The sequence below is a fragment of the Perissodus microlepis genome, chromosome 11 (genome assembly GCF_051167445.1).
Source record: "Perissodus microlepis isolate ML-2025 ecotype Zambia chromosome 11, ASM5116744v1, whole genome shotgun sequence".
NCBI lineage: Eukaryota > Metazoa > Chordata > Actinopteri > Cichliformes > Cichlidae > Perissodus > Perissodus microlepis.
The window spans coordinates 35,027,834-35,055,499 of NC_140471.1; the positions used below are offsets into that span (position 1 = coordinate 35,027,834).

At 41.4% G+C, this 27,666-nt stretch overlaps 1 protein-coding gene across 1 annotated transcript; it reads right to left on the reverse strand.

The window, feature by feature from the left end:
- Nucleotides 1-911: 911 nt before the first annotated feature.
- Nucleotides 912-27,447, reverse strand: dhx16 (DEAH (Asp-Glu-Ala-His) box polypeptide 16). Its single transcript, XM_084944413.1, has 21 exons — nucleotides 27,173-27,447; nucleotides 25,417-25,622; nucleotides 25,061-25,302; nucleotides 24,723-24,903; nucleotides 24,578-24,634; nucleotides 24,229-24,483; nucleotides 23,916-24,149; nucleotides 21,857-22,048; nucleotides 21,443-21,553; nucleotides 21,241-21,356; nucleotides 20,122-20,332; nucleotides 19,917-20,015; nucleotides 18,871-19,023; nucleotides 17,537-17,677; nucleotides 15,944-16,106; nucleotides 15,742-15,860; nucleotides 14,994-15,061; nucleotides 12,614-12,776; nucleotides 12,208-12,369; nucleotides 2,057-2,230; nucleotides 912-1,580 (listed from the first exon to the last, which is right to left on the reverse strand). The coding sequence occupies exons 2-21, from the start codon at nucleotides 25,612-25,614 to the stop codon at nucleotides 1,452-1,454; spliced, it is 3,168 nt and encodes a 1,055-aa protein (XP_084800539.1). The 5' UTR covers nucleotides 25,615-25,622; nucleotides 27,173-27,447; the 3' UTR covers nucleotides 912-1,451.
- Nucleotides 27,448-27,666: the final 219 nt, after the last annotated feature.

Here is a 27,666-nt window from a genome sequence, read left to right on the forward strand (position 1 = left end):
TAAAGGCCGGTCCATGAAAATATTGTCGGGCATAAACCGGTCCGTGGCGCAAAAAAGGTTGGGGACCGCTGCTCTACGCCGTTGCATGCTGGGGGAGTAGATTGAGGGTTGCTGATGCTAACAGACTCAATAAACTGATCCGCAAGGCCAGCAATGTTGTGGGGATGGAGCTGGACTCTCTTAAGGTGGTCTCGGAGAGGCGAATGTTGTCCAAGATAAAGACAATGTTGGATAATTCCTCCCACCCACTCCATGACGTGCTGGCCAGTCACAGGAGCTCGTTCAGTGAGAGACTGAGATGACCAAAAAGCACCACTGACCGACACAGGAAATCATTCCTGCCTGTGGCTCCCTGTACAACTCATCCACTTAACACACCGTTTACTGCAACAGCTCCACCCTTTTGCACATCATGCTCTTCTTTCTTATTCAGTGACTTATATGTATGTATATATTGTGCCATTTCTTACTTTGTGTATTGTCTGTCTTTGTTACTGTTTGTACTGGAGCACTGTAACCAAAATATTTTCCCTTATGGATCAATAAAGTACTCTGAGTCTGAAGATTAACAGTGCAGCACAACTACACATCGTAGAGTTGTGTTTGTCAAACAGCTCAACAATCTTCTGAAAATACGTTATGCTTTATATAATAAAAACATGCTGCGCTATGAGCATCCCTGAACGCACATAAAAGTCAGCATTCCTTTGCCAGGTAGCGTAATATGCCTTGTTTTGGCTTAAACAATCAAATAAAATACGCCCCTTACAAACCAGTGTGACGGAGGCCTTTCTGACATTAAAACTTCTTCTTCCGATTGGGAATTTCCTGAAAATAAAACCAGACGAGCAAACAAGTTGAAAAGGCTGCAAATACTACTGCGATGAGTAATTATTAAGCTGAAAAACAAATCGATTGTAAAACTTTATTGCCATAGAAAAATAGAACAAAAAAAGAAAAGAAAAGAAAAGGAAAGGAGCCTCACACGTGAGCGTTCTTTAATCGGGTGCCAGCTGTGACAGTTTGACACAGAGCGAATAAGCGAGCGCTCAAAGCACAACAGTCTCGTGCCGATTCACAAACCAGCTGGTGAGTCGGCACTGCTGCCATCAGAGCGGGAAACACAGATCCAAGCGTGTTCGTTTTTCCTTTTTGGAGACCCAGCTCTGCCGGCTGGTTGATGATTAAACCAGAGTCGGTGCGTGGCCCACTTCTCACTCGACCTTTCTCTCTTTCCGTTTTGAAAATAGAAACTTGTTTGAAAATACTGGTGTGATTTGAATAATGCGGTTCAAATTTCGATCGCTGTCAAAAAACAAGTTACAGCTTAGAAATATGGTATGTTTTCCATTTTCACTCAGACTCGTGCGCCTCGTCCTGTCACCCTGTCCTGAGTGAGAAGCACTTTTTTTTTTCCATGGTATCTGCCGTGGACGGCCTTGACCTTCACTTCAGCCCAGCTCCTCTTTTGTTTTGCCCTGCTTACGGGGCATCTTCTTGCTGCTGCTGTCCTCCAGCTCTTTGCTCTTGTAGTAGTGAGGGGCCACTTCAAGCAGCCAGCCGCTCTCTATCTCGATCACCTGAGTGCAACAGAGGACAGAAGGCGAGTGGAGGTTAATCAGTGGACTGATACGCAGCCATGCCTGAAGTTAAATATTGTTCTGAAACACTGACACATCCTCATTAACCACTCGTACTAAACTCAAAGAAGGGTGCAGCTGGCTTCTTTAGGTCTGAAACAAGAGAAAGGCTCATGCTGTGAAAAACAACAGAAAGCGCTGCAAACATTTGAGTTAGACGCCTGTTGGGAATAAAACAGTCACGGAAAAGAAGACTACATGCTCGTTCTGAGATTTTGTGTATAGTCATCTGGCTCTTAGCAAGTTCTAAAATGATTTAAACACAGCCTGAAATGGACTGCAGCCAGGTGCCACTAATCAAATACACTTCATTAACCGATCATTATTTACCTCATGGGGGACCAGCTGAGAGTCGCTGATATGTAAAAGCTTATAACTGAAAAAGTAAAACTGTATGACATGGCGAGCAGGCCAACCTGTCTCATGAACTCCTTGGTGGTGAAGACCAGCTCATGGTAGATGAGCCAGCGGGGCTGCTCCTCAAACAGAGAGCTGTTGGGGTGCACGTAAACAGTCTGCTGGTGCTTCACAGTCTTGTAGCCTCCTTTGCTCAGTCTGGCCGTGTGATAGAAATATCCTGCAGTCACCGCCTGCAGGAAGGGGAAGATAAGAGGCAGAGGAGGGCAGATGGGTTAATAAAGCAGGGATTCCTGGCTCTGCGGGGACGAACAACAAGAAAAATACACAAGCGCTGGGCACAAAAAAGAACGGCGTTAGAATATAACGCAACGAACAAAGTGTGATTAGAATAAAACATTTACTCTTTATTAGAAGATTAATTGCTTATTAGAACTCATGTCTGAAAGGAGATACTGGGGAGCTGCAGCCCAAAACAAACTTCCCATAACTGAGCTCAAGACTTTGTGACACAAACAGCAAATAACGTATGTGGAGGGAAGAGAAGAGTCTTCACAAATTTCCGTGTTTTCTACCTCCACATTAAGAAGTTACTAACCACACACAACAACCAACCATAAAGACAAGAATGTCTTACTTTGCTGGTTTGATTAACAATAATGAGCACAATCTGAGGCTCTTGGTTAACACCATTATCAGACGCCTTAATCCTGCTATGTCTGCTTTTCCTGCTGTATCTTCCAATTACTGTGGAAAAAAATTCAAATTCAAGTGTGGATCCTTTCAACCTGCCCAAGTGTCTCATCCAGTTATGTTATTTGAGTTTAATCCGATTTCCCCAACAGATCTCGTTGATCTAGTTTGTCATATGTGCCCATCTTTCTGCAAACTCGATATTATCCTAAAGAGATTCTACCTGTCATCTTCCAATAGCTTCTCACAGTTATCAAACAATCACAGCCAACATCTTCCGTGTGCTTAAAAAAACCCTCCCGAGTTGCCGGGTTTCACATAACCACAGGCCCATTCACTTCCAAAATTCTCCAGGAAGCAGCTGCTCATCAGCTCCTTCAGCTCGTTGAGGAAAACAAATAATAAATTCCAATCCGATTACCAAAGAAACACAGCACTGAAACAGCATTACTGAAAATTACCAGTGACAACAGTGAATTTTAGTCCTACTAGACGCTAACCCCACCTCTGAGACCACTGATGATGCAGATTACAGAGCTGAGCCGGCGTCACTGGCACGGCTCTCTTAATGGTTTTCATACTTATTTGAATTCACATGAACAACTGTATGTTCTCATTTACATCCCACGTATCTGGAGTCCCCCACAGCTCAACCCTTGGACCAGTTCTGTTTTTTTAATACATGTCACCTACTTGTGAGCTTCAAAAGTATTTCTTACCTTTGCTGTGCTGATGACACTCAGACGTATTTTCTGTATTTAACCTCCTCTCTTACCTCTGAGGAAAACCTGAGGTTCTAATGTTCTTTACCAAGTCACTACATCAGCACGCTCACCGCCAATATCAACTCTTCTGCTAAGAGCTTGGTATTACTTTTGATCAGCATTCGAAACGCTGATTTCTCAGAGCTACTGAGACCTGTTCCACACACTTGGTTCAGCCCATCCGCCCGGCTGAATCTGTGGTTGGTTTCAGGACCTCCTGATCCTTTCTCCCACTGTCTTTAGCCACAGTTCATAGTTCCACACTTCCATACAAGCGTTACACATGAAGTACTGTGTAACAGTGTTAAATAAGAGTATTAATGATAACAACAATGATAATAAAGACTTTAATAATAACACCAACAACAATGATAATGCAGAAGACGTGAGAAATGGCAGCTGCCACAGCACTGTGGCTGACTCAGCACATTGATGACTGGTTCCTCCAGTCTGTTGATCAGTACAGTACAAATAATGCACTCCATTTACCTTTGGGCACAAGGCTGAAGAAGGTTAAACTAGGTTATTTTATGAGATACTCTTAAAAACAAGTTTTACAATCTTATAGTCTTTCAAACTTAAACACATAAACTTAAATGACCTTTTTTAAAAAAATAAAGCAGTGTTTTATGATCTGAATACTTCAGGGGTTAGCTGCCCCATTTAACCTGAACTTTAACTTTTCTTTTATGTCACTTTTTAATTTATTAAGATCTCTGTTGTGTAATTTATCGACCTTTATATGTCTATTCTGCTTATTCAAGCTCTTCTGCTATAGGCTGTGTTTAATGTTTTGGCTGCTCTAGTGCAAGAATTTCCCTACTTTAAGGATAAACAAAGTACACCTTATCTCATCTCAAATAGTTCAGTGTGACCAGAATTAGTCTAGTGCTGGTAGCACGGGGCACAGCAAATGAAATAAAAAAAAAAGAGTGAAAGAGCTTTTCCTACTGATAAAGACCTCCCCCATGGCCATTCACAATACACCAAAATAAGGAAGTGATAGATTTCTGTATTTTACACATTTACTTCTTACAATTGAAGTGCTGACTGATATCTTTATCATGTAAAAAAAACAAGACTGTTGAAATAGCACTTCTTTGTCTGGTATTAAGATATCGTATTGATGATTGGAGTTTCACTGGCCCGATCCACATAACATCAAAGTGGGCTGCATGTGGCTCATGTAAATGTTTTTGACTTCCTTGATTTAGAGGTTCTAGCACCTAAACTGCCTCATGCCACTCAGGTCGGCTGACTCTGTGGTTTGTTTGTTTGTTTGTTTGTTTGTTTCTGCTGTGCAGAGGTCAGGGCAGATACGCATTTCAGACCATGCTCTTATCATTGCTTGGATTGAAGTATAATGAGTGTCCTTGTATATGTGAATAGAAAGTTGCTATATGTAGTCTTATGTGGATTTTTTCTGTGATAAAAAAACTTTTTTTTATGCAAGTTTATTGTTGTTATTATATTGTTATTGTACAATTACAACTTTGTAGACAGGTAGAGAAATCAGTTCTCGTTTAGCTGAGATGAAATCCTCTGATGTTACTGGATTGTGGAAAAACTCGACTGTTCTGCTTGAAACTAAAGGAAAAGAAGACAATCAGCACTGAGACTGAAACATCAGGGTCTGAGAAAGGATCCATGTGGGATTCACAAACAGAAACCATGGAGATCCTCTCCACAGTGAAACCTCCTTACAACATTCACACTTTCTGTAAAGTAGGGCGGGTGGTGTCGGGCGCCTTCATGGGCGTGCTGATAGTTGCTGACACAGCAGACAGACAGCGGCTGTCACATACAAGTCATGTAGCATGTAACCTAACTGTCTCTCACTTTAAAACGGAATAATAATCATCAGATGACTGACTCGGCTTTTTATGTGTTGTGTAGAGGAGCTGAGAAGTTGATGCTTCCTGGATTTAAACGTTGGACACACACAATCCTCCTTAAGCCAATTATCATTTAATATTATTAAGTAAGTTGTGCGTCGTCTTTTTTTCTATAAGCTGTAGGATGTTTGACTTGAGTGAAGGCAGCGTGCAAAGGGAAGAGGTGTGACTCAGCTAAGAAAATAAACGCCCTCTCCTTATCGCGAATACTTCAGGTGTTCACCGCACACACAGGTACAGGTATGTGAAGGAAACTCACACAGCTTCTGCCTGCTGATGATTTACAGGGTTCCTCTGACAGATCCTTGTACTCTTTTAGTTACAGAACCAGAATCCAGATTTCTTTAAAGCTTGTTATGTTGTTAATGTCTTGTCCTTGAGCAATATAGGAGCTGCTCTGAGCTGTACTGGAGCGTGAACTTTTACCTCCCACAAGCAAGTAAAATTACTGTTCACAGAAGAGGAAGACATTACAACAAAATCATCAATCTTGTGTCAGAGAAAAATGAAGCAATTTTTTGCCCTCAGGCCTTCAGATTATTTTAAATTTCCACCCTGCTGTGCATCACATTTACTGCACTGCATCACTGATGTTTACCTGTGAACATTCAAAGCAGAAGCCAATATGAAATGGTGTTGATTACTCCTCAAACAGGTCACTACCTACAATACGTTTCTGACATTTACTCAGTTTTATTCATCTTTCCGGTGGTTTTGTTACCCTGTTCTCTCCTCACTCTCTCATTATGTCGTGAAACTCATCTTTACCTTGCATCGACTCCCCTGGATTGTTTGTACCATTCATTTGTTTCATTTCATCTTATTCAGTTTAATATTAATAGTTCTGATGTACCAATAAAAAAGTAGAGCATAGTGTCTTTTAAAACTACAGCTGCAGAAACAATTCCATTTAATTCTATGTATTTACTCAGGATACTTTATATTCTAAGGTAAAGACCTACAACAATACAGAGGAAATAAAGGACGAAAGACGATCTAGGTGAGGAGAACAATTTTAAATTTGATCTTGGATGTAACTGGGAGCCAGTGAATAGAACCAATATGGGATAATATACTCTCTCTGTCTAGTTCCTGTTAGTAATCTTGCTTTTAGAAAAACCTGACAATAATGAATAATAATAGTACAGTGCAGAAGTAATAAATGCATGGACTCGTTTTTCACTCTGAAACAGGAAGTTTCTGTTTTTAGATGTTGCACAAATGCAACAAAGCAGTCTCACATATTTGTTTAATATGTGCGTTGAAGGACATGTCCTGGTCAACAATGACTCCAAGGTTCCTCACAGTGTTACTGGAGGCCAGGGTAATGCCATCCAGAGGAAGAATGTGCTTAGAGACCATATTTCTAAGATTGTCAGGGCCGAGTACAAAAACCTCAGTTTGATCTGAATTAAGAAGCAGAAAGTTAGCGGCCATCCAGGTCTTTATGTCTTTAAGACATTCCTGCAGTTTAACTCATTGGTGTGTGTTATCTGGCTTCATGGACAGATAGAGCTGGGTGTCATCTGCATAGCAGTGAAAATTTGGTCCTAGCACTGAACCCTGTGGAACTCCATAATTAACCTCAGTGTGTGAAGAGGACTCTCCATTTACATGCACAAATTGGAGTCCTGAAAATACCTGCAGCATGTTCTAATCGCTCTAATAGGATATTATGGTCGACAGTATTGAACGCTGCACTGAGGTCTAGCAGGACAAGCACAGAGATGAGTCCACTGTCAGAGGCCATAAGAAGATCATTTGTAACCTTCACTAAAGCTGTTTCTGTGCTGTGATGAGCTCTGAAACCTGACTGAAACTCTTCAAATAAGCCTCTGCAGATGATCTGTTAGCTGTTTGACAACTCTCAAGAACTTTTTAAATAAAAGGAATTTTGGAGATTGGTCTACAATTAGCCGAATAGTTGGGTTAAATGAGACCTTGTTATGTAATGGTTTAACTACTGCCACCTTAAAATTAACAGCCCATTAACAGAGACATGTTGATTATATTTAATTTAAGCATTAATTAATGGTAGGACATTTTTCGACAGTCTTGTCAGAGTCTAGACGTGCTGATGGTCCAGAGGAAGAAATTATTTAAGTTAACTCAGAAACATCAATTGGAGAAATCTGAATACAGTGGAACCCCGACTTACGAAATTAATTCGTTCCCAAAGGTCTTTCATAAGTCCAAAATTTTCGTAAGTCGAAGCACCTATTGCGCGTTTTGAGTGAGGCGATGCTGAACGATAGGCTATAGGCTAATTGCTAACTAGAACGACAATACGTCGTTCAAGTGGAACAGCGAAGCACAAGTACGGAAGCCATGGGGTTGTCACATGATTCGGAAGGCATTGTGGGCATTGTAGGCTCAGCCAATCAGAGCCAGCGGATTTCGTTACTCGGGCATTTTGCTGTAACACGGGCAGAAATAATTAAAAATTATAATACAAATGAAGTTTTAAGAGATATAGTAAAATATTTCTATGCCGTATGTCAGAACAAGTTCCAGAGGGTGATGAAAGTGGTGGCTGGGCTGATTTATATGCTTCTGCATGGATGTTAAAAAACACAGAGCTCCGATGAGGACAGAAAACCCTAAAAACAGCAACATCTGTTCACTAGATAAATTATCTGAAATTATTTCAAGGCCTATCTCCAATCATACGTGCACTAAACAGTCTTTAAGTCATGTATACCACATGACACATGTCATTAGTTGTTTTGATTTTACTGACAAATTGGCAGATCAAAAATGGCAAATGTCACGCTAGTTCCCATTTTCCAAGATTGTTGCCACTCCACTAGCAAATACTTTACTTCCATTGAGTCATCAAACACTTCACAAAATCAGTCTTACTCCCTCTGGTTTAGATCCAACACTCTTTAGAAGTAAGCCAGTTTTCTCTTAGAGGGATGTTAGATTTTACCCTCTGGCGCAAGTGTTTTTTAGTCAGTTTTGAGAGTAAATGAGTACATACAAAAGTATCGACACACAAAAATGACAGGTCATTTATATCTTCTTGTGCAGCTGTATAGTGTACTAATAATGCACGACTGCCACAACCATTTGCGAACCACTGATTTAAGGACAAAACTTTTTAGTGAATGTGCTTCCTGATGGCAAGAAACTTGCAGCTGTGAAACGTGGTCTGTTCCAAGTCTCATTTAGAAAATGTTATCATTCTTAATTATATCCTGGTTGAAATATCTGACTGTTTAAAGGCCACGGTGCTAAAAACAGTTAAACCCGGCAGTGCCATTTCAGACTGTAAACAACATTAATAATCTTATCAGCACAGCAACTCGATGAGTCACAATGTGCCAGAGGAACCATCCCATCTCTTGAATAACCAGTTTCAACTTTTGCTTTCAGGATGAGTCAGGATGTAAGTGTGTGAAGAAAACACATCCACAAATAAAGACCAATTCTCTATCAAATGGTTGAGTCAGGGCATATCAAACCAGCCCTTGTAGTTTTTACTTTAGCATTGTTTTTATATGGACAACTCTCATTAATAACAATTAATAATTTAACTAACAATGTAACATTTATGTTTGTTGCTGCCGCTTTAAAGATGAATATAGTTACTTAGTTTGTGACGTCCAGTCTTGAAGGCTTGATTTTTACATGTTAGTGTTCTGAAAGCGGAAGACGATAAGTGGGTGAGAGGGTGGAGAGTTAAAAGCAACCTTGCTTTGTAAGGAGAATCCATAATGTGCTTAAGTACACAGCATAGGTACAGATGCCAGCTAATTAGTGCTTAATCTAATAAAATAGAGCGCTACATATTAAACAAATAGGCCAGACTGCTTTCTTCCATTTGTGCAACATCTCTGAAGTTAGAAATATCCTGTCTCAGAGTGACGCTGCAAAACTAGTTCATGCATTTATTACTTCCAGGCTGGACGACTGTAATTCATTATAATCAGGAAGTCCTAAAAACTCCCTGAAAAGTCTTCAGTTAATGACAGGGACTAGAAAGAGAGAGCAGATTTCTCCTGTATTGGCTTCCCTTCACTGGCTCCCTGTTAAATACAAGGTCTTAAACACACATAAGGTCTTAAATAATCAGGCCCCATCTTATCTTAATGACCTTATAGTACTATCCTCAAAAGTTGATTCTGTTCATCTGGACGTAGCGTTGTAAGATTGTAAGATGGCGAAAGATGCATCCTCAGGCTCTAATCGAAGAGGGGGCCTGAGGGTGCATCTGTCATCATCTTACAATGCTGTGATTGCAGCCATTCCTCAACTCTCTGTGAATGGTATTCTTGGCCATTGATCAATGAACTTTGATCAGTGGTTGTTGATCAATGGTAATGAGAATTTGTATATTAATGATCAAGGAACTGACCTCCCAGCCCATTGTTCCTTCACTGGGCTGGTTTCAGTCATTATGCAAATGTACTGTTTATAAGATTTGGGGAAACCTGCAGTCAGCTGAGACTGAAGACGTCACCTGGACGAGTGACGAAACGTTTCTCCCACAAAACGCTACGTCCAGATGAACAGAATCAACTTTTTGGGATTTACTTATGGGCTCAAAATGTGGTCATAAATATTTTGTACTTGTAAAAAAGATTTGTGTGTGTAAAAAAGATTTGTGTGTGCGTAAAAAAGATTTGTATGTGTAAAAAAGATTTGTGTGTGTAAAAAAGATTTGTGTGTGCGTAAAAAAGATTTGTATGTGTAAAAAAGATTTGTGTGTGTAAAAAAGATTTGTGTGTGTAAAAAAGATTTGTGTGTGCGTAAAAAAGATTTGTGTGTGTAAAAAAGATTTGTGTGTGCGTAAAAAAGATTTGTGTGTGTAAAAAAGATTTGTGTGTGCGTAAAAAAGATTTGTGTGTGCGTAAAAAAGATTTGTGTGTGCGTAAAAAAGATTTGTGTGTGCGTAAAAAAGATTTGTGTGTGTAAAAAAGATTTGTGTGTGCGTAAAAAAGATTTGTGTGTGCGTAAAAAAGATTTGTGTGTGCGTAAAAAAGATTTGTATGTGTAAAAAGAATTTGTGTGTGGACTTAGCCAAAAAAAACCCTGCAAGTTACAAGTACGAATTTTGACCCTATTTTTCTTCCTTTCATCTGATTGGTCAATGTCATGTCAATCACAAATGTAACAATCCAATCAGAGAACAGATGGGTTTGGCTGTCGGAGGGGCGCTTTTTTTGAACTGCAGGTCTTTGAAGGGAATAAATGCCCTTTTACATGCCAACCCAGCGTTTTCCTTCATCACCACGAAGGAAAACAGTCTGTGGTCGTCCGAGTTTGGTGATTTTTGTGTCACAGGTCTATGTGTTTAATATAGGGACTTCCACAGCCTTTTCAACAGCGCTGCGGACCGCGGGGTGGGGGCGGGCAGTGTTTTGGAAATGACAGTCTTCATTACAAAGCTTTCTTCGTTATGAATTAGCATACATGTTTTTATTGAACATTTGAAGAACCAGCAAAAAAAACAGAAACTCTTGTAGAGGACATAAAGTCAGAGATAGAAAAGACAAGGAGCAGGTGCATCTAGTACAGGTAGAGCTGCTGCAAAAACCCACAGAGCCCAGCAGCCAGCGCAACAAATTCTGGATCCTTTGCTTTTAGTTAGCAGTTAGCATTAGCAGCACATCCTGCGTCCGATGTGAAAGGACTTTTATGCTGCGCACTGTGACTCACAGCAATGGTCCCGGGTCAGCCCTGACTTTGTGTTAAACTAATCCTAAAGTAATAATGGTATTTCTAACCACTGATATACCACAACTTTATCCTTTCAACAGCTGCTGAAAGTAAGGGGACCTAGCTGCTATCGGATATTTATATAGAGATCCTCCAGCTTCAAACTGTATTACCCTTCAAGGACCTGCAGTTCAAAAAAGCGCCCCTCCGATAGCCAAACCCATCTGTTCTCTGATTGGATTGTTACATTTGTGATTGACATGACATTGACCAATCAGATGAAAGGAAGAAAAATAGGGTCAAAATTCGTACTTGTAACTTGCAGGGTTTTTTTGGGCTAAGTCCACACACAAATCTTTTTTACGCACACACAAATCTTTTTTACGCACACACAAATCTTTTTTACACACACACAAATCTTTTTTACACACACACAAATCTTTTTTACACACACAAATCTTTTTTACACACACACAAATCTTTTTTACACACACAAATCTTTTTTACACACACACAAATCTTTTTTACACACACACAAATCTTTTTTACACACACAAATCTTTTTTACACACACAAATCTTTTTTACACACACACAAATCTTTTTTACGCACACACAAATCTTTTTTACACACACAAATCTTTTTTACAAGTACAAAATATTTATGACCACATTTTGAGCCCATATTTACTTACCTGGATGATTGAGCATGCATCAACACCTTCTAGTACCATATCACCCTATTAGAGCACTTCGCTCTCACACTGCAGGCCTACTTGTTGTTCCTAGAGTATTTAACAGTAGAATGGGAGGCAGAGCCTTCAGTTTTCAGGCCCCTCTTCTGTGGAACCAGCTTCCAGTTTGGATTCAGGAGACAGACACTATCTCTACTTTTAAGATTAGGCTTCAAACTTTCCTTTTTCTTGTTCTGTACAAGCTATAAATATCACTGATATTATTTTCCCAGAGCGTGGCAGATAAGACAAGTCTTTGTTTGCAAAGTTACGCTCAATCTGTGTTTCCATCTCAAAAAGGCCGCACTCAGCAGTGCTGCAGCTGTCAGATGAAGCTAAAGCCAAAACCCAGAGTGGGACTAGCTGTAGTTCCTTATTAATATGAAGTGACTGATAATAAGACTCCATATTTTTGCCTGGGAACAGCTAAAGCTGTACTGTAGTTCATCCGTGTCACTAACCTTGCGAACGGGCACGCTGTCTCCTTGACAGCTGACCACCTCGACTTCAATGCGATCCATCAGACCCTCCAGCTGGTCCCTGACATCCCGGGCTCTACGCATGGAGCGGAACTGGATGAAGTTCTCATAGCACCACTGTGTGGAATAACCACTCTCCACCCACTGTGGGAGGAAGATATCACAGCTGCAGTTAGCACACAATAATCAAACTGTGCTCTGAGCCAGTGCTGAGTGTGTTTCTAAATGCACCTTAAATCAGCCTATGCCTCTAAAATGATGCACTGATACTCGTGTCTTTATCGGTGATTTTACCTGAATTTAGATTGCCAACTTCAACACAGCGTCAAATGTGTTTCTAAACGTCAAACATATCTCCAGCCCTGATGTTACCCGGCTGAGTTTATACCTGGTTGTAGACATTCAGCAGCACCAGGTGGTCTCCTCCGGGCACCACAAAGTTCATTCTGGCGTTGTCAGCGTGCACCACCTTGTCTTTGGGACGGTAGAAGATAGAGTTGTTTACAGACAGCATGGCCGCGATCGTCAACACTTCCTCCGAACATTTGTACCTGGAGAAAAGCATCAAAAAACAAAAGTTCCCGAAATTAAATTCTGTGTGAGTCTTGAATTCATGCACATTTTTCAGGTTTTAAAGGAACTGTTTCACTCAACTTGCTTGCATCCTTTATACCCACACATTAGACAGACTGCATTTCTTCCTCCACAGCAGACCCGCTTTCACAGGCCGCACATGTTTTTGTTTGATGTAAACACAGAAGTCCATCAGTTTAGTTTAATCCTATTTTAATCTCTACAGTCATGTTTTAACCTTGTGAATCACCCTTTTGTTTTGTCATCAGTCTTGTTCCGCGGTGGAAAAGTGTCCTCAAACCCATATTTACCTTCATACTACTGAATGTTACAAGAAGGTCATGTAGGTCACTCATTCATCTTATTATAGCCATCCTTCAGTTACTGCCACTGATCTCTAACTGGGATCTATCACATTTTTCCCCTCAACATCATATGCTGTTAACTCTGAGACCACCCGAGTGTTAAGATGAGATGTTGCCCACCCTCTGAGACACCATCAGTCCTACAGTCTTCATTTGTACTTCTGCTAATTAAAATCCTATGTATTCTTTTTTAATTCTCTCTCTTTGTCTTTGATGAAACTGCTTTCCATTCTCTTAGTGAACAAAACTTGAACTAGCTGATCAAGTTTCCAACACTCTAATAAGTGTAAGTGTTTAATTCAGCAACGTTCTGCTGTCAAAGTGAGGAACAATCATGTTTCTAACTGGTAAACATGGCTGATTCGCTGAACAATGACGTGTTGAGTTGATTGAATCCAGTCTTTCAGTCTGTTTCTCTGTCATGTGGAGGTTCAGCCACATGCTGTTCCAAACCAACTGCCCGTAAGTGTATGAGCGTTATAAATCCTTCAGTCCGCACTCAGGCAGACTTACTGACCACACTTTGTTAAAGTGCAACAGCTTTTTTGTTCATGGAAAGGGGGAAAGTCCGCACAGCTACAGATACGACTTCCATTTTTTGCAGGAGTAATAAACAAACAAAAAGGTCTTTCATTTATGCATGACAGATTTAAAAGTTTCATAAAAGTGCGTCAAAATTAATAATTTATATTATTAATATAAATGCTAATAATAATGGGAAATGATAACAACAAGTCAGACAAGAAATAGAGATGAAATGCATAAAAACGCTTAAAATAGAAAGTGAACAGACAGCAGTGTAAATCGCTGTAGCTGCTGAATGGAAGTTCTATTTCTGTTAGACAAAGATGATGGCATCCTGTGTCAGCTTAGCTACAGGCAGGATGTTTTTCCCAAGCAGTCATCAGTGGAAAAACTAGCAACGAAAGCACACTAGCTGTTTTTTTGTTTGTTTGAATTTCTCAGTAGGTGGACACCAGCAGCCTCTAGTCCAGGGGTGGGAAACGTCAGGCCTCTGGAGAACTTCAAGACATGTTGAGGTCATTCAGCCATTTAAATCAGCTGTGTTGGATCAAGGACACATCTAAAACCTGCAGGACACTGGCCCTCGAGGCCTGGAGTTCCCCCACCCCTGCTCTAGTCCATCTTCATCTTCTACTGCACATGTTCATAAAACGAGATGTCCGAGATACAAAGACAGTGAGGGCGTTAAAGACACAATCTGCACACACAGATGTGTCGTGATGCTCTCTTTCCTTACGGTTACGGTTTTGATGTAGTGACCGAGCATCACTGACGTGTTCTGGTTGGTAAAAACCGCAGCGACTTGTGTTAAACTTGTGGGGCGATCGTGGCTCAAGAGTTGGGCGTTCGCCTTATAATTGGAAAGTTGCTGGTTCGAGCGATGACTGAACATGTAAAGCGCTTTGGGGTCCTTAGGGACTAGTAAAGCACTATACAAATACAGGCCATTTAAACCATATTTCTAACCTTTATTTCTAGCCTTCGTCTTGTCAAAGAGACCCTTCAGCTCACCCAACTGAGACTCCACGTGCAGCTAAAATCAGCACAGATGTGAGGATGGAGGGACAGACTGGAATTATGCTAATATGTGCACACAAGCTTACCTGTTCTACAACTTCGCCATACAAACCTTTCAACAAACCATGCAAGCTTCCTGTACATAAAGGAAGTGTGGGAATCAGATTTCCTGATAATTAATAGTTTAACGCTTTCATGGTGCAATGTGAATGAATAAATAAACAGCTAATCTGGCAGGTAGTACAGACTCAAGCAGGTGACTATGATGCAATCAAACTGGAGACTCACTGCTCTGAGGCCAGGATCATCTTACTCAGCATGGGATCCACAGGTAACTCAGCCATTCTGCGACCCAGCTGAGCCCCCCCAAAAAGAGACAGAGAGAAAGAAAGAGTTAAATACCAATAAACACTTCATTTAATTAAAAAAAAAAACCCAATGACCTACAAAACTGGCTAATGACACCTTTACACACGCTCTTAAAAACATCCTCCTGTCCCTGATAATTACTCATTAACACGATCAGATTGGTAATAAAAGCTCCAAGTTAAAATGCATCAGCACTTTCGATCAAGGAAGTGAGTGACTCTTCAGTGCTGGAAGCCATTTTACAGCCTTACGAGCATCAGGTGTGCAAAGTACGTGATGCAAATATGCAGCCGAACGTGGCAGAGACGGTCACAGATTATTCCTGTAAATATAAAAGGTGGTGTATCTCTCTCCTGCAGCTTAAGTTACAGTAAGAATGTAAAATATGTCCAACTCCGCTGCGCCTGTTGCAGATTCAAATGTAGGATGAGATAGTTCACCAGCTCTTTGTTGTACATACCCAGGGATCTGTGCGATCTGATTTTGGTGGAGTTTTTTGGCGACCCTCCCTTAGCTTTGTTTTTGGCCTCTATTAACTCTGTCGGACGGTGCATATTCACATCACGCTACTGTGAAGGTTAATGTCTATAAGCAACCTGTGATTGCAGAAATTCTATAAATATACATGACTATATTAAAAATATAGAGAGCGTCTCCAAGTTTGCACCTTTGTGAGCTCTCCCATGTGGTTGAGGGCTCCCAGGGCGTAGAGCTGCTCCAGAGCCAAGACTAGAGTCTCATGAGGAGGTGGGTCCATGAAGTCGAAGTGAATGAGGTCATTAATACCTGCAAGGAAAAAAGATTAGCTCACTACACAACAGCAGCCAACTGGTGTTTTAAAATCACAGGATCCCTATTTCTTCCCCCACCTAGACTCTTTAGCAGCAGGACTACATTTCCCAAGTTGGTCCTCTGAATCTCAGGCACAGTTGTTTCCTCCATCTCATGTTTATAGGCCCAGGCTGTGTAAAGCCTGAAACATTTCCCAGCAGCCACTCTGCCTGCTCGGCCTGCTCTCTGATTGGCTGAAGCCTGAGAGTTAAACACACAGAAAAAAAGCAGACAGTTAAATCACCTGCACTAATACACCACCACACCTGAGCTACAATACATGTCTGTGGAGCCAGTGGAGGATATCTCTGAGGTGTCTTTAACATAGTACTTCTATGTTTGACCTGGATCAAAGAGGTTCAAAGTCCCACAAGTCCACAAGCTTATCAGGAGATTTACTTATTTATTTTTTTCTTTGGAAAGCTGGAGAGGTTTGTTCTTCTGAGGATCTCTGGCTGACTCCAGTGTGCCAATCAGGCCCTCCTCCACCTTTCAAACACAATTTCACCACAGGCTGCTTTCAGCAGCCAAAACAGTGTGAGTCAGATCAAATATATTCAGTAAGATGTTTTCACAAAACAGGTTTGCACCAGCTGCCTTGTTAGGAGACAAAACTCCAAAATCAATCCACCTTAAAACAACGAAAGAGTCAAAAGCAATCACAGACGAGAAATCCAACGAACTGAATCCGACACGTCTGACCTTTCGATGTCTCAGCTGCAGCTACAATAAAGTTCAGCAAATGTTTGACCTTCCAGGTGATTTCACACCTGTAGTTCAGTTAATTTGGTTCGCCTCAAACAGCAGCATGACTAAAGGATGGTTCAAGGTCGCCTGATCCACCCCCAACTATAAGCTTTTTTTTTTTTTTTTTTTTTTAAAAAAAAAGACATTTTGAAGCCTGCTCTTAAAAGCAGAGGGTGTCTGTCTCCTGAACCCGAACTGGTCGGTTGCACAGGAGAGGGACCTGGAAGCTGAAGGCTCTGCCTCCCATTTTAATTTGGGGAACTCTAAGAACACAAGTAGACCTGCAGTCTGAGAGCAAAGTGCTCTATTAGGATAAAATGGTACTATGAAGTTATGATGTTGGCTAATCATTCAGCACTTTGAGCACAAGGAGAAGGAATTCAATTTAACAGTGAGCCAATAAAGAGAAGCTAATAAACGAGACATAATTTCTCTTCAATTCAGCTTCTAGGAATTGGTCTTTAAACAATATAATATGTATAAACAATATATTTATATTCCAAATATTTGTTTTTTATGTAAAAGTTTATCTCACATTAGAGTGATATGTAAGTAAAAGCTCCACCCAGGCAGCTCACACTGGGTAGTATTTACTTTTGTATTTTGTATATATGCATTCAACTTTTCTTTGTTCTATTAATAAACACTTAAAGAACTTTATCAAAATTCATTCAAAACTTTTTGAGCTCTCATATTTAAAGACACAAAGACACCATTCAGTACCTCCATGGTGGTGAAGACTGGTCTAATCCCACAGACCAGCCTGTACCAATCCCAAGGATGCACCCGTCATTGTTTAGAACAGCAATAAAAGGAAATGGCTTAAATTTATCGTCACTTCACTTTGATTTCCTGCTAGTTAAACATTAAGGAAAAGCAGTTACCCGTGAGCAAGGTGTAACAATGAGTGACTCCATGCCTGTGCGGGCGTTGTAGCTCTTCTGTTTGCAGAAGCCAGGGTCAATGACGTAGATGATGCCATCTATGGTCAATGAAGTCTCTGCTATATTGGTGGCCACCACCACCTTGGATTGATAAGAAAAGAAATACCGAGAGATAAAGTTAGAAAACATTGCACCAACAAACAGACCGAAGATTAAATCCAGATGATAAATGAGAGGTTAAAAAAAAAAGACGTCAAAAACATCATTTACAACTGCAGGAAGCGCATATTTATTTACCAGGATTTCTAACAGAGAAGCTGTAAAATCAAAGGATACGACGGCTTGACTCAGTAGAATTTAATGTTGCGAATGATCAAAGTACCAATATAACACTTAACCTTGTTTACACGCAGCACTAAATGCTTTAGCTCACCTTGATTACGGGACGCAAATCTCCTGAACAGGTGAAATTGTTTTAGGTCATAATAGCGGCCGTTTTTTAACCTAAGATCATTTGTGGGTGAAACTTTAGTCTTAGGATTGGGCAGTTAAACAAATTTGAATGTGAATTAGGATTCATGTTTCTAGTGATTATAATTGGAGTCAAGACTGAAAGAACGACCTGGGTCAGCGAGAGCCTAAAAGTTTGAAGGTTTCGTAGGTGAACCTGTGGAAAGATTTAACTGAAGCTCCCTTTGTCCCAACATCATTCAGAGCCTCACATCCAGTTCACGATCAGCAGTGCATGACAGCTAGCGTTTGGTTTCACCCTGTGATTACAGCGCAGATCCGTTCACCTCCATCTGCACCATCAGACATCTGCAGTGGAGGCAGACCAGCAGGGACCACAGCTGTGGTTGTGAGATGGACTTGTGAGAAGCAACTGTTTCTCCCAGAGAATCCAACTCCCAACTAAGGCACGCTAGCTAATAAATTATGTCAAGTATTCAACACCGTATTGGCATAATGTTAATGATATGTTGCAATGCTCCAGCAGCTCTCATCAAAACAAAGCAAAAAACAAAAAACCGGCCTGTTGACCTGTTGTGATTGTTATAAGCTGGTGCAAACTGTGAATATTCTAATCTAGGAAAATGATCCGAGGCTGATCCAGCTGACAGAGTAAACAGACCAGGACACTTGTGCAAACAGATTTTAAATCAAGACTCTGGTATCCTGGTTAAATAAGGGTTTAACAAAAACCCGTCATGGTCGACTGCTGGTCTATTTTGTGGCAGCCAAAATGAAATATTAGTCCTTCACTGACCTGTTAGTTGTAGGGCAGCTGTATTAGGAAACAATAAAAGCTTCTCAGAAATAAGACACTGTCTCACCTTACGTGCTCCAGGCGGAGTAGGATTAAAGATCTTTGCCTGCATGTCAGACGGCAGGTTGGCGTAGATGGGGAGGACGAGCAGCTCTGCTATCTTAGAACCAAGCCGCCTGCATCTCTCCTGCAGCAGCTCGCAACACGCTTCGATCTCCTCCTGCAAGACACACGTTCAGCGAGGCTCAACAATCAGCCGACACACACAAGGACACTGTACCCGTGTTTCTAATATATCTAACATATCTGTTCTAATCCCTCTCCTACCCTTTGCGTCCGTACATGTCAGGACAGTTTTCTAAACTTGTAGAATTTACAAGATCAACTTTCTCAGAGTGAACGTGGGATTTTACCTGTTTTCTAGCAAAACAGAGTCAAATCTTAAGAATAAATATAGAAATATATGAATGAACGCATGCATGGATGATCAAGCTCACTCTGATCCTTCTTTAGTTTTAGATCAGGTCTGTTTCAGGTTCACTGTGGCCTTTTTCTGACGTTCATTGTGTTTTATCAGTGCTGCAGGAGCCACATGGGAAAATCAAGTTTCCACAGAAAGTGATGTGTTCACTGTGACAAAGAGTTTATGGAGAAAGAATCGTCCTGAGCAACAGCGACTCGGTCATTTCACCTTTTTCCTCATTCCACGAAAAAAGTAATGAAAAAGGATTCAGGTAAATGAAGGCAATTTCATCAGTTTCATTAAAATCAGCTGATTTTCTTATTCACATTCACTTACGCCATATTTAATAAAGACTTTACTTTCACATTATGAACCTGCGATCCTCTGTGTCCAGGAGTTTGATAAAGTGGTAAGTCCAAACTATTCTACAGAACACGTGAAGATCAATGTTGTTTCACAGCCATCAGTTAGAATGTGATTATATTATAAAAATATCTGCACACAAAGGAAAACATGGCAAGAACATGATGTTAAACTAGGTGTAACTCTTTGAGAGAGAGATTTCAGAGATTTCAGTCTGACGTTTGCTGCAGAGCATCACAGTCGTGTCTGAAGCTCTGGATCTCTTGGGAATATGATATGAAGAGCACCTGTCCAGTGAGGAAGACCAGAATGTCTCCGGGAGGCTGAGTGACGTGGATCTGCAACACCGACACCACACACGCTTCCAGGTAGTCTGCCTCTGGAGCCTTGATAAGACAACACACAGACACACACACACATGAACACCACAGTTTGGTTTATAGGCTCTAAATTGTAATGTTTACTGTGGCAAGGATTCAAATATAATCTTACTTTCGTGTAGAAAATATCGACGGGGAACCTCCTGCCAGGGATCCTGAAAACAGGCGCGTCATCAAAGAAGCAGGAGAAGCGCTCGGTGTCCAGAGTGGCGCTCGCCACCAGCACCTTCAGGTCCGATCTGAATCTTGCGATGTCTTTAATCAGACCGAACAGGATGTCGGTGTGGAGCGTTCGCTCGTGGGCTTCGTCTATGATGATCACACTGTGGGGGGAGACAGACAGAGATCGTGGGCGGAGCAAAACAATCAACACGAACGGGTTCGGTGATAAATGTCAAACTACAGAGAAGCCAGCAGATGATTTATAAAACTAAATAAAGTATCTGATTAAACCAGATTAGACCACCTGCACTTTGCTGTGTGCAGAATGTGTGCAGAGAGAAAATGTCACCTTCCTTTTCAAACTGACCGGACGTTCATGTGACGACAGCTTTGGCTAAGGTTGAGCAATTTTCTAATAAGCTCAAGGGTGACAGATCCAGTGAGCAGCAGAACCAATGACATGCTGAAGGAATGAAGTGCTCACTGCAGTTTCCTCTATTCACAAGATCCACCACTCTGCAGCTTCATTCACATTATGAAAATGTCAGTGTTGGTTTGAACGGTTGCTATTTTGAGACGCTACAGCCTAGCAGCTCACAGGCGCATGACAAAATGATCTTGATGGAGAGGTAGGCCAAATTTAAATCAGATGAGGTTTCCAAACCCCCCACAGAAGAAAAAGGTAGTGGCCAAGAAACAGAGAAGGTCAGTACTGGTAAAGTTACCTACTTTTAAGACTGTGTACCTGCCTAAACCAAGATAATCTTTAACAAGCGTGCACACCTGGTTGTGTCTGCAGGCTGAAAGTCAACTGCCCTGTCTTCCTAGTAAAGCCTACATAACTCCACAAATCCTCTGCAGCATTACTTTGCTCCCAGAATGTAGATTTAATAAAGAAAATGGTTTATGAGAATCGTTTACCCTGCTTCCATAAACTATTTAAACGCGTAAAGAGCAGCCAGTACAGAAGTACACTCTCCCATGTCAGCACTGTACTTTTAGGTGCTTTCTGCTCTTCATGAAAAGCAACATAAAAACCCAGCAGAGGGCACAGACGCATTAATGGCACCTGTAGCTGGCCAGGTCCGGTTCGGTGAGGAACTCTCGGAGCAGCATGCCGTCTGTCATGTATTTGAGCACGGTTCTCTCTGATGTGCAGTCCTCAAAACGAATGCTGTAACCCACCTGGATGACAGTAAAACACTCAATTTCAGTCTGCTTGAAGGTGCAGTAACACATCAAGTGTTGGTGTAGTCATGTACTAAGCTCACCTCATTACCAAGCTTCACACTCATTTCCTCTGCTACTCTGGCTGCCACTGACATGGCTGCCACTCTGCGAGGCTGCGTACATCCAATCTTCATGCCTCCTTTGGTGTAGCCCTGATGGAAAGTGTTTAAGGATTACTTTGACATATAACCAAATGCTTTAATTTAGACATTCTTTAAATTTTGAGGACAGCACTTTCAGGATGCTCAGGATTTTCCTTACTCTGGAAAGTAAATAAATCACACTGGAACAGCAGTCTATAGTTCAACATCCTAGGATACATGGACAATGTGGTGGACTATTTTTTTTTGACTCCAAGAGGTAGAGGCCAATATTTCGGTTGGGTACCCCAGTCGCTGTTCTCTAACACGTTTAATACGTGAATATATGAAGCTACATTTAAATTCTTCACTCACGTCTTCCAGGAGGTACTGAGGGATCTGGGTGGTTTTCCCCGAGCCCGTCTCTCCTTCGATGACGAGGATCTGGTGCTCGTGGATGGCGGCCAGCAGGTCGTCTCTGTAGGGAAAGATGGGAAGGCTGCGTCGGACTTCCTGCATTGACTGTTTTTTCAGCTCAGCCTGCGACAGAGCCGGAGCATCCTGATCCTGAACGTGACACGGTCAGAAGAAAAGGCAGTTTGAGTTTTTACAGTGAAGCAGAAGAATCAGAATCTCTTCACTGTCACTGTAACAAGTACAAGGAAAATACGTGCAGCCCCTGCGGTGTCACCAAAGAAAAGCTTAAATATAATTACAAAAGATTAATTTAAAAACAATCATTCAGTAATAAATGAAACCTTGTTGCACAGATAACACTAATGCACAGGATGTCATGCATTGCTCGTACTCGTCGAGTTGAATCGGAGGCGAATTTGTGTCAGCGATGTTTACAGAAGGTTTGGAAGGACACAGTCGACTGGTTCTTTTATTTTCACTCATATAAAAAGGCACGCAGGTGGACGATATTTTCGTTTTTCCACCAACTCAAACATGTTTCCGTGTAATACAGCCTTTCATCACTCCAAAGATCACACTACAACACATGCTGCATTGCACTCTGGGAACACACATGTGACTGAAACTGTCCAGAAAACATGAGCAAATACATTAAATTGTTACTAAATGCAAAACATTTGTATGAACTGGCTTCTGTGTTTGATCACTTAATTATTATTTTTGCACGCATTCTCCTCTTATTTCCCTAAATTTCTTTCCTTCTCTTTCTGTTTACACGCCTCTCTAAGGATTTCTGTGTCATCATGCAAATGACACCCAAAATAACCCTGGTTTTTCAGCTCGTTTCTGAACGCAGGCATTCATTATTCTGAGACCTGCATTGATTATCTGACAGGTGAAAGGCTGATCCCACTGCACTCTCTGAAGTCAACCTGATCGTTTGTGCGCTGAAGCAGACAGGCATAAAGAAACGTGGAAATGAAAACAGAAACGAATAAATTCTGATCCGTTTAAGGTGCATAATTATGTTTTGACTTTGCAGATTTGGTTCTCTGTAGTTATTTCCTCAGATTCACTGACAAGTTCAAAAAATGACTTAAAAGTTGATCAGATCTCAACATCCGCTGATGTCAGAGGTCATGTAACACTACAGTCCAAAACACTTCACCATGCTCATCAGTCAAAGGATCAAATACTGAGGCTGCTTTTTTAGATCATCGGTTCTGCCATCTAGTGGTGAAACAAGAGGCCTGGAGGCTTGTGTCATTTATGGGATATAATACATGAAAAACTGGAGCTTAGCCAGTGGACTCTCCCCTCTGCTGTTATTACTGTAACTGGAAATCACCTGCTTCTCTGCATTTAGGAATTTCCTTCGTGTGGAAAATTTTAAAAATCACTCTCAAGTAAAAATGAACATTTTTGTTAGACCGAGCTGGGAAATGTTTCTTTGGTTCTACACTTCTATGCTTACATTAAGAGTTTTTTTAAAATAGAAAATGTACATATTTTTAAAGAAATGTAATTATGTGGTAATTTTCTATACTTTTCCCAATCTGAACATTGGGAATAAGGCAGAGATGAAGAATGAACATTCATGTTAAAAAGTACAGATCAGGACAAATCTAAAAATATGTCCATCTGTCTACGAGGTAAAAACCGAATGCAACACGTAATCTTAACAAATAGGTGGTCAACATTTTTTCTGCTGATACTTTTTTTCCATTTATGTCTTTTTCTTTGTTTTTAAATGCAGCTGAGAAAGAGCTGGTATTTCAGACATGTAAACGGGTAATAATTAGTATCTTTGCATTTTCCATCAAGCACAGCACTCAGGTGAAATTACACAAACTATTGCTGCTGTGCAGGAGGCTGTGTAACGCCTGCACGCCGGCTATGATGGCGAAAATAAGCAGATATTTCCTTTTAATCAACACTGCACACGGAGCTGCAGACTAGATCAAAATTAAACGAGACCCACAACGATAAAAACAATAAGGAATCTGATGAGCGTCACCTTTTCAGATCGAGTTCCCTTCATGGTAATGGCGGTGGTGACAAAGTCGATCATCTCGTCCTCCTCCAGGATCAGCTGGTACTTCTCCTGCTCCTGCTTCATTCCTTGCTCTCGCTCCTTCTTGGCCCCAAAGCTGAGGGAGGCCGTCTTCAGCCTCTCCTCCTCCCAGCGACCCTGCTCTCCTCCCAGCTCCATGGGGGTTTCCTCCAGCTCCAGGTCCCTCTGTGGCACCTCCTGTAAGTGTGGAGAGACGGTAAATATATGGACAACTGCAGTCAGTCGAGTTTCTACATGTGACATTCCTCGTTCCCACCTTTCTTCTATTCTCTTCCGGCATGTAGTATCTGTTCTTTCTCTCCTCCTGCTCCTTGGCACCGGCCTTTTTGTAATCTTTAGCTAGATCCCGAATGGTGCGTTTGTATTCCAGCTCCTTCCTCTCCCTCTCTGTCAGCTCCTCAGTGGAGAAGAGGTACTCGTCATCCACGATCTCTGCCTCCAGGTCCTCCAGCTTCTCCGACTCTCTCTTCTTCAGATATTCCCATCGAGAACGCTTCCTCAACTCCGGCAACTTTAAAGAGGAAGAGGAAACCTTATCACACAGCTGAGCAACTGAGGTCCATTTCAGGAATCAATGAGCGCACAAATTGTCCCATACCACCCACCATATTCTTCTGATCATCTTCAGCCATCTTCAGCCTCTTCTGAGCTTCCTCATAAGCCTGTGGAGAACAAAACAACAGGATAAATACTTACCAGCGTGAGACACGAGGTCATCTGTGAAAGACCGTAAAAGAGCTGCGTGCCCACCTTCTTGTCCGTCCTCTCGGCTATGTTGCGCGTCTTCTCCTTGTCTTTCTCCCTCACTCGCAGGGCAAACGCATCCCTCTCCTCGATGTCTTGCAGTCGCTCTCTCTCTTCCTTCTCCCACTCTTCCTCTTCCTCTTCTTCTCTCTTTACTGTCTTGTGGTCCTCTTGAATTGACTTATCCCTGATGTTAGAGAACAGGATACATAGTTTTACACTGGTGTCTATCTCTCCTCCACAACTAAGAATAAATATGAATGTAAATTATCGTAATTAAAAAAAACAACAAACAACAGAAAAAAGCACCAACATCTTAAAAAAGCAGAAAATAAGCAGGTTACCTTTTAGGTGCTTCCTCCTCGCTGGACGACTCGCTGCCTTTCTTCTGTCTGATGTGCTTCCTCTTGTTCCCGCGTTCCTTGTCTTTGCTTTTCTTTTTTCCTTTCTGTTTCTCCCTCGCAGCATCTTCATCGGCATCGTCGCTGTCCTCCAGTAACGTGTACGTCCGGTTCTTCCTCTCCATTTCGATCGCTTGCCGTTCCACCGCTCGGGACGGTTTCTCAACAACCTGTTTATGAGGAACCTGCAACAGGCAACAGTAAAACAACATTAGAGGTTTTTTTAAACCACCAGAGCTAAAAGAAAATGAGTTTTGGTGAACGTCACAGGGAACTCGGGTAGAATTTCATGAATGAACCTTTTCAAAGAGTTCCTTTGCGAAGGCGGCCACACTCTGGTCGATGTCAATCGTGCCCGTCTGCTCGAGACGAGCCACAAAGTCTTCGGGACTCGATGCTTTCTGAGCAGTGCCGATCATGAACTGAGACACGTATCTGTCACTCAGCCCGAGGATGTCGTGGAGACGGTCGCTCACCCACTGCTCCAGATTGGCCATGGTGTCTTCTGAAAGGGCAAAGTCACAGAACAAAAACAGGGTTATCCAAAATCCCGGTGCGACAGACACATGTGCAGGTACCTGGTTACCATTATCTTCATACAAGGCCTGAAAAATAAAGGTTTAGAAGGCTGTAATGTTTTCAAAAAGTTTTCCTAAGAATGAACTCATTCCCAAAGAAAATAATCCCACAGCAGCTTCATGAAAGACTGCAGAACGAGCTTAAAATAATTAACAAATAAAGGATCTTACATATTTTTCCTTACTTTCTCTCTTATATAATTAGCGTTCCAATGGGTGATCATTTTAAACATCGCCAAAGTTTTAGATAATGAGGTCAACATATGTATAAGTAATGCCTGTGAGCCAAAACCCCTTTTTCAACTCCTCTAGATGTATGATGTCCCACACAGAGGATATCCTTAATATGGTTATCAGCACAGCATCCGCCAAGTTGCTGTTTGCATGAAGCGGCCAATCAAAAGAATGCTGTTGTAAAGAAAGGCTGAATCAAAATAGAGCCAGCATGGCTCTTTTCAGACACAGGGTGAATGGAGGGCTGCACCAAGGCCCAGCTTAGGATAAATAAGGATCATTTTAAACACTGTTCTTTAAAGATGACCTAGACTGGCTTTGCATGATTCACTGTTCAAATGATCTAAAACACTGTAGATGCTGTTCTGCACATGTGGACCACACCTGGCCATATGATGAGTAAACAAATTAGTTTGTTTATTGTTTTAAAAAGGCTAACAGATTTTTACATTTGACCAGACTTGTTTTAACAGACTCCAGGACGGGATTTAAATTAAGTCACAGATCACTGCAACTTAAAAAAATAAAAACAAACTTTGAAATGATTTATCCAGAATTTTCAAATATGGACAGGATCGCCCTTAGAAAGGGAAAACTTTACTAAACTGTAGAGCTGCAGTGAATCCCTTTGTGAAAACACAAAAACAGGCAGCAATGCTATGACTGTTGGAGCATTTAGAGCAGAACAAAAGTAAAAGCAACTTTATCTAGACTTTTAAAATCTGGGTTTAAGAGGGAGACTTTAGAAACCAGGACATGAAGGAGCTCATAATGGAGATGCTACACCTCCACACTGAAAGGAGCCAGCCAACATGTCAGCTTCAATTTGGAGGATGCTCCAGGACAGTAAATGTGCAAAAAGAGATGATTTCCCTGCTGCCTTTCCCACATTCAGACCAGGTCCAGTTACAAACCTTCAGCATTAACCTTTGACAATCTGGATTTGATAACCTCTGTGAAAGCTAAAGAGTCAGAGCAGTGAGTGTTTTTGCAAAACTACTAAATAAAAATGTTTCCTCACATTTAGGTTTCGTTAAACAAGCTCAAGTTTCCAATAACTTCGCCTTTAACTGCAGATCTGGATTCAGCGTCGTTTCAAACCGCAGTGTTTTGTTCAAGCCGCTGCACCAATACTGTCAGTTTTCATATTACAGTGTAGTTATCCATCCACTATTACACCTGTATTATACAACGTGTGAGCGTTAGAGGAGACACAACACAACCATCTCTGAAGTCCACTCACCGCTTCTCAAACGCTCTTGTTGTGACGGAAACAGCAGGTTGAGAGTTAGCCGACTGCTAACTCCAGCTACAGATGAGGCGTTAGCTTGAGTTGCAGCGCACAAGTCTCCGGTTCGGACACTTAGCGGACACGTGCATCGTTCCGTAGACACGAAAAACTGTTCATTTGTCCTAAAAGTACATCACACACACTCATACACTGTAAACTGTTTTGCTGTTTTAGCTTAACGCACGCTGAACTTCCAAACGGAAATACGTCAGGCTAAACTAGGGAAGAAGAGCGGGCTGCATCAGAGGCGCCGGCACTCACTGCCCCCGTGTGGCCATGTAAAGAACAGCAACACCAGCTAGCAATAAAACAAACCAAAACATCCAGTTCCGCAAACAAACAGAAAATAAGAGCAGGACAATACGTTTTATATTTAATAATTCTCTTCTTATTCTTCCACCTGCTCCATACTCTCACTACAGGTCACAATATCATCTGCAGAGTCC

Excerpts from the sequence above, each read along its gene's own strand:
- dhx16 (XM_084944413.1), bottom strand. The coding sequence starts at position 25,614 with ATGGCCAATCTGGAGCAGTGGGTGAGCGACCGTCTCCACGACATCCTC. Across the intron at positions 22,049-23,915 it reads AGGGAACTCGATCTGAAAAG|GATCAGGATGCTCCGGCTCT; the intron begins GTGACGCTCATC and ends TGTCACGTTCAG. Across the intron at positions 17,678-18,870 it reads CTCCGCCTGGAGCACGTAAG|GTGGTGGTGGCCACCAATAT; the intron begins GTGAGACAGTGT and ends TATCAATCCAAG.